General features: G+C 37.2%; 1 protein-coding gene across 1 annotated transcript; it reads left to right on the plus strand.

Annotated features, from left to right (window-relative positions):
- Window positions 1–618: 618 nt before the first annotated feature.
- Window positions 619–6,753, plus strand: LOC131962611 (snaclec 1-like). The gene is made up of 6 exons (XM_059327556.1): window positions 619–652; window positions 2,823–2,940; window positions 3,529–3,662; window positions 3,818–4,037; window positions 4,840–5,015; window positions 6,589–6,753. Exons 1-6 carry the CDS (start codon window positions 619–621, stop codon window positions 6,639–6,641), a joined length of 735 nt encoding a protein of 244 aa, XP_059183539.1. The 3' UTR covers window positions 6,642–6,753.
- Window positions 6,754–7,548: the final 795 nt, after the last annotated feature.

The following is a 7,548-nucleotide window of genomic DNA, read 5'->3' on the forward strand; positions in this document are numbered from 1 at the left end:
AAGTCTAAAAAATATGAAACAGACAATGAAATATATGTTATAACATTAACACACAAACATAATCATTGTATCAAAATCATATTGCCTGATAAATATAAATGCATAGAGATATTTACCAAGGCTGACCTGATAGTCACGCACAGAGACAGACACAGAGTCAGACAACAGAGACAGACACAGGGACAGACACCAGGAAGTCAAACAACAGAGAAGCAGAAATCAAGCATAAAATCATTTACCAATATAGAAAATAATCAATTATTTTAACAGTATCCTAACATTATATTTAGTATACTCCTACAATTGAGCCCGCAGGTTAACAGGTTAAACAAAGACAACACAAGGGTTAAGAAAGTCTGCAAAAGGAAATGTGCTTTTTCTTCACTGTCATTATGTTCTCACCTTCAGATGGAATATTTGTGTACATGTAGATTGGAGGCTGCTTTGCCTGACAAAATCTCCACAGACTTGGGCAGAAGCTTTTGATTTGTAAATTAGTAGTAATGTGTTTCACATTTCCCATTTAAATCATCTGAGTTTATTACGTATCTCACATAGCAAGTGTCATTAAGTGGTGTTTCCTGGGATCATTCTACAAAATTTGATGACATCGGAAGCATGCAGAGACTAATGACCCGCAAAGATTTTTACCGTGAGTAATATCTTTCATTTTTTTAAATCTGATGTGAGTTATTTGTTAGTAGAGTAGATAATACTGATTACAATTACATACATGTTGTTTGTTGCTGATCAGTAAATTAAGATAAACTCCATTGAGACATTTTCTGATATTTTATTATTATTTTTACAGAATATAGAATATACAGAAATAAAGAATGTATGTACTGTTTTATTTTTATATTGTTATTCTGTCTTCTATATCTGTGTCTGTATCTTGAGCTGCTGTGATGACTAAATTTCCCCACTACGGGATACATAAAGTCATATCTTATCTTATCTTATCTTATCTTATCTTATCTTAAACGTCTGTCGTTTTAATGTTAGGTGGTCTAATAAATTTAAGCATATATATATATATATATATGTATTTGCATACATAGGACTTAATGTATTTTGACTCTTTTGAATACAACACCTTCAAGGTCAGTAACACAGCTCTCTTACCTGCCACAGCCTGAACATACAGTGACACTGAGTTGAGATTGAAACTTGAGATTGTCAGAAGACTCTCAGACATTCTCCCTTTGCTGCTGATCACAGACAGTAACTCTTCTTTCACTATGTGCTGTGACTCTGTCTGTCCTTGAGAAATGCATCAAAAGATCCTAATTCATCTGGATTTCTCATTCACGCACTAAACAATTTGCCAGCAGCTTCAGGAGCTGGTTAGGTAACTAAAGGTCTTTAGGGCGTTTCAGCCAGTGAGACCCGCCTCATTCCAGGTATTCGACTGTAGTCGAAACGCGGCTATAATGTATCACAGAAAAGATGATGAAAAACAAATGTCTCTAAATGAATAATCTTTTTTATTTCAAAGGTGTCTTATTCCAGTTATGGATCCTCTCTGGCTTCACAGGTAAGACACATTGATTCATTTTTCTCAACTATACAACTGCAGTGACATTTTGTTGGGGTTGTTGTCATTTCTACTGCACTGCAAAAAAAGAAAAGTTGGGTGAACTCAAAATTTCAAGGCAACAAACTTCGATAAAATTTTAAGTTGGACAATTAAACTAAATATTTTAATTTTTGTTTTTGAGTTTACTTAACTCTGAATTTCTCTGGCACGATTGTAACGCCGCTATGAATGTCAGCTAATGTTGTGACCACAATTTTGAGTTAGCATTGATACGCTAATGGCTACTCTTGTAGCTGTAACAAGCAGCGCCGCTAGCATCAGTTAGCCGCTAGCATCAGTTAGCCGCTAGCATCAGTTAGCCGCTAGCATCAGTTAGCCGCTAGCATCAGTTAGTCCCTAGCATCAGTTACCCGCTAGCATCAGTTAGTCGCTAGCATCAGTTAGCCGCTAGCAACAGTTAGCCGCTAGCATCAGTTAGCCGCTAGCATCAGTTAGTCGCTAGCATCAGTTAGCCACTAGCAACAGTTAGCCGCTAGCATCAGTTAGCCGCTAGCTTTCGCTAATGACCGAATTTCCCAACAAAGAAATAAGAGTTAGCAGAACTATTGTCCCTTGTTTTGAACCCCAACTTAAAGATATCAGTAACAACAACTCACCAACTTGTTTTTGAGCAGACAACTGGCTTCCTTTGTTGTGCTAACTTACATTATTGCCCTAAATGTCAATAATTTATATTTCCAAGTTTTACCAACTTAAATCACTGTTTTAGGCCAAAAAATACAAGTTGGCTTTTTTTGCAGTGTGCCATACTGTGCTGCTCTTGGAATTGGCTCTGGAATTAATTTTGTGTTAGGACGAGAATTACAAGTATAAGAATATAAGGGCTGCAAATCTAATATTTATTGTTATTATGTTAGGATATCTTAGCTGCTGAAATATTTTTTATTTTCCATTTGAACTTATAATGAAAACTGTTTATTGGATTTGTAATATATAAATGTAAAAATTGCTTTAAAATTGTTAGGCATTGTTTTAAATACTGATAAAGGTTGGAGAATGTTTGTTCAAGACTACTCAAGTATTTATTTTTTCTTTTTTTGTCACCACCAAGCTAACTGTTTGCCAAATGTGGCGCCAAGTGGAACGGCATCGCAGTCATCAACACTTGCAGATTATAATGCTCCGAGAGCAATTGATGGAGATAAAAATCCAGACGTGTTTCAGGGGTCCTGCTCCCATACGCTTGATGTAGGGAGACATTGGTGGCGTGTCCTCCTGCCAGCTGTGTACAGGATCACATCTATTAGCATCACCAACAGAATTCATCATGCGTACAGGATCAATGGTGCCAAGATCCTCATTGGGAATTCCCAAGAAAACGACGGCTACGACAACCCAGTGTAAACTGGTTTAAATTATTATTATGGTTTTTAATACAACTTTCCACCAACAACTCACCAACTATTCACCAACTAACTATATCAGCTGCAGTTAGTGTTAAGTTGTAATGATGTTTGGATAGTTCAGGTTTCTTGAAGTTAGGTTGTATGAGATATTTACCCATGTTTTCCATGTTGTAGTTCCTCAAATGTTCCTCAAATGTTATTCCTGTTCATCTGTACACTATATTAACGATATGTCCAACGATTTTTATTGTTGCTATCCACAGCCGTTTCAGTTGGCACTACTTTTTCTCACCATATTGAGCTGAATTTAGTTCAGAGTATTGGACCGGCCGTCCGCAACCTTTACAGTATCTCATGAATGGCCCAGCCCTGTACGAGAAGGTAGAGTAGGCCTTACTTACTAATGGGAAGATAGGCGCTGATAAACATCCATTTAATCGTCTGAAAACCGCTGGATTAATCAGGTGGTTTGTTTACAATCAATTGTCTGACTGCTCCTTTTAGAGGTCCATCAAACTTTTATACTCAATGTACCGAATGTGTTGTTATGAACCATCATTTTTTTATTGTCATTTTTTTCAGGTGTGCTGTTATTCAGTCCATTCCAAGTGGAGCCACCAGCACCTTCGACTGTGGAGGGATGGTAGGTCGGTTTGTCTACGTCTATCTCATTGGCCAGGTCCCATTGACGATGTGTGAGGTCGAAGTGTTCGGACGTAAGTAACCCAATTTTTTTGTATTTCTCAATAGATGATAATATTTTGATTTTAAACACAGAATGTTGAAATGGCCAACTGGAATCAGGAAAACTCTTTGTTCGTCTTTGTTGCAACATCTCCAAAACACACATATTGTTGGTCATATTTTCCAGAGCTTGCTGCTCCTTGGCCCTCCTACAGCGCGGTGGTGAAGGGCAGAGATATAGTCGTGGTGGAGAAGAAGCTATGTTGGTCGGATGCCCTGTTCTATTGCAGGGATTTCTACTGGGACCTGCTCAGCATCCACAGTGAAGAGGAGCAGAGGGAGGTGGAGGAGGTGCTGAGAAGCATTTCCTTCCCCCTCAACAAACATGTTTGGTTGGGACTGCGCAGGTACTGTGTCTAATAAGGTCCTTTTCACCAAATCTGGACCCATTTATTTTCTTTTCCTCTTTTCACTGTTGGGGCGACTACATTTCATAACCTTGGGCTGTTTTGTTCCAGTTGCTGACGGTCGGTACATTAAACCTAGCTGGGTAGATGAGAGCACAACATAGAAAGCTTGTGTCATTCGTCACTTAACCCTTTATCAGGCAAAGAACTATATTTGGTAACTTCAGGTAATATTTCTAGAAAAAAGTTGCAAATTTACTAGATTAAAGTGGCAAATCTACAAGAAAAAAAGTTGCAGATTTAAGAGATTTAAAGTGGCATATCTGTGCGAAAAAAGTCGCAGATTTACGAGAAAAAAGTGGGAAAAAAGCAACTTTTTTCTCCCAGATTCACCACTTTAACCCTTAATAGGGCACTCATTGAAATACTTGCAAATTCCAAATTTCAACCCTAGAGAATATTGGAGGATATTACATACTGCCAGAATGTGTAAAGAAAACATACGAAAATAATATTTTGAGAAAAAAGTTGACGAGATTGAAGTGGCAAATCTATAAGAAAAAAATGTGCAGATTCATGAGATTTAAAGTGGTGAATCTGCGAGAAAACAGTTGATTTTTCCCCACTTTTTTCTCGTAAAATCTGCGACTTTTTTCACGCAGATTTGCCACTTGTAGTTTTGCCACTTTAATCTAGTAAATTTGCAACTTTTTTTTCGAAATATTACCTGACTCTAACTACCAAATATAGTTCTTTGCCTGATAAAGGGTTAAAAGTTTAAATATCAAGACATCCTTTTCAGGTACGTGATGGGCAGTAAATGGTTTTGGATGACTGGAACTTCCATGGACTACAGCAACCTGGTGACAAAGTCCATCTGGCAAAATACCAGTCCCTGTGGTGGCATTGGCACCAGCGACCACTTCCACTGGACGGATCTTCCATGTGGAGATCACATTCAGTTCATCTGTTTGACAGGTGAGGGATTCTAAAGTTGTGATTGTCTTTCAGTGCTGGTTGATAAGTGTGGTGCAGTACTACAGGCCCTGTGATTCTGGGGGCAGCAAACACTCCTTGAGCAGCGACACAGGAGGCTTTATACATCTTTTTATTTTATTTGTTACATATACTTACTTACTTACTTACTTTACATATAGATACTTACAAACACATGGAAACAAAGTTGTTGTCGAGAGGCCTGAAGGCTGCTATAAAAGCAATATGGTCCTGTAGGCTGATCATCTCCATGCCACGCCATATTAATGCAGTAATTCATGCAAAAGGAGCCCAACGTAATATTGAGTGTATAGAAATTAAGATACTTTTCAGAAGCCTGACATTTGTGTTTAGAATATCCTTTTTTTAATTAGGGCCTCGGGGCAATCGCACCGAGCACTACTGTTATACTGTGGATTTTTTCTTATTCCTCTTCCGGACGCAATTTCGTCCCGCTACTAGTCCTACAACTTGAAGAGTTGCAGGACAAATTATATATCAAAACGTGCGGTTTGATCGGGATCGGTGTGCTATTACTTTTCTGTACAGAATACGAATTTTTCGCGACGTAAGTCGTGAAAAACTGCCCAAAATTTTGCATTGAAATGAATGGGACGGGCGAAAATTTGTGAAAAAGAACAATAATTGGAGATTTTTGAACGTCTACTTCTCCGGCATAATTTCACCTAGAGACTCCATTTAAACTTAAAACAGTAGACACAAGTCTTGTGTATTGGTCTATTAATCCACGTTTCGATAGGTCATATAGTTTTTTATCAATCCCTGTTCAATGACCATGATCATTTTTGGAGAAATTCTGAGATTATAATGGGTGTGTATTGCACGGAATGTTCGTGTCACAGTGTGTGACATCACCAGAGTGTAGAGGGAGAGAAACAACTGTCAAAAAATAAATTTGAAAACTGCGCTCCAGGCCGCAAATTCCACTCTACAGAAATAATTTATACATAGAAACGTAGGAAAATTTGTCTTCTCACTCACAATCCTCTGGTAAAGCTGTCAGAGTTATAGTTTGGGCGTACAATGCACAGATGATCCACCAAAACCACCAACAGCCTCATTGGCTCCCATATTAAAAACGCAGGGAGATTTCGGAAAGTGAAGTCGGATCAATGATAGGTATTATGGTTTTGCAAAAATGCTTTCTGTTCGAGGCCAGAAATTTCAGTCCTCCTCTGGCTGCTGTCACTCTTTCATTAACAGGTGTCAGTTATTTCTGTTGATTGCTTTGATCTGATTGCCTTTGATCTTTGATGTGATTACAGTTATAGATACACACACACACACATGCACTAAAGTGCGCACACTCCTCACACATGCATAAACATGCTTCAAACACACGCATGCGCATGCACGCACGCACACACACACGCACACACACACACACACACACACACACACACAGTAACTAATTACACACACACACACACACACACACACACACACACACACACACAGAATAATCTGTGCAAACTTTCCCCCTTTCTGTTTATGAACATGACCCTTCACCCCTTCTTCCCCTGTTTCTTTACAGAATATCAGACTGATGACAAAAGGGTGATGTTCTTCAGCAGCAAAAGACCATAAAAACAGCAATCACCATGAAGAGAAGACAATGCAGCTTTCAAAACAAGAGCACAGTGTGTTAACACCACAGAATTGATTGATTGATTGTCTTTATTTCGAACATGCAAGCAATAAAAAAAAACAAGTTTAAATATTAACAGATGAATAAATAAAAAACAAAACAAAAAAGTTTCTGCAAGCCCGAAAGGGGGTAGGAAGAAGTAAAAAAACGTATCTAGTCCTACCCCTTAACGCAGGGGTGTCAAACTCAAATACACAATGGGCCAAAATTTAAAACTTGAATAAAATCGCGGGCCAACATTGAACAAATAAACCTTTTAATATATACCAAACATGTTTTGCTTTAACATTAAATATGGAACCAGCAACGCTTATAAACATACAATATATAACTAAATAGTGCAGACATGCAAATCAAATTTCAAATAAAAAACACATCAATGTCATTAATTTATTAAATAAAAATTAAATAAAAATTGTATGCCTCTTTTCTATTTGCATCCTTCTGATTTAAATATCAAAATAAAGTTTTTCAACAGGTTAATACATTTAAAAATAAAATAACAATAATAAATCTAGTATTAGCGGTAAATGCGCCGTATAAGGGCTTTTATAGTATGATAATAATATAATATTTGGTATTGCCTCGCGGGCCAAATAAAATTACACTGCCAAATTTGGCCCGCGGGCCAGAGTTTGACACCCCTGCCTTAACGGGTCAGTATATACATACATATATGAATAATCAATATAGTCACATACAAATATTATAAATAATTATATATATACATATACTACAAACAATTTATATTACATTGTGAATACCTATACATGTATATTGTAAATTACTATATATATATATATATAAATATTATAAACATAAATACAATTACCGTGTATATTATAA

The sequence above is a fragment of the Centropristis striata genome, chromosome 24 (genome assembly GCF_030273125.1).
Source record: "Centropristis striata isolate RG_2023a ecotype Rhode Island chromosome 24, C.striata_1.0, whole genome shotgun sequence".
Lineage (NCBI taxonomy): Eukaryota > Metazoa > Chordata > Actinopteri > Perciformes > Serranidae > Centropristis > Centropristis striata.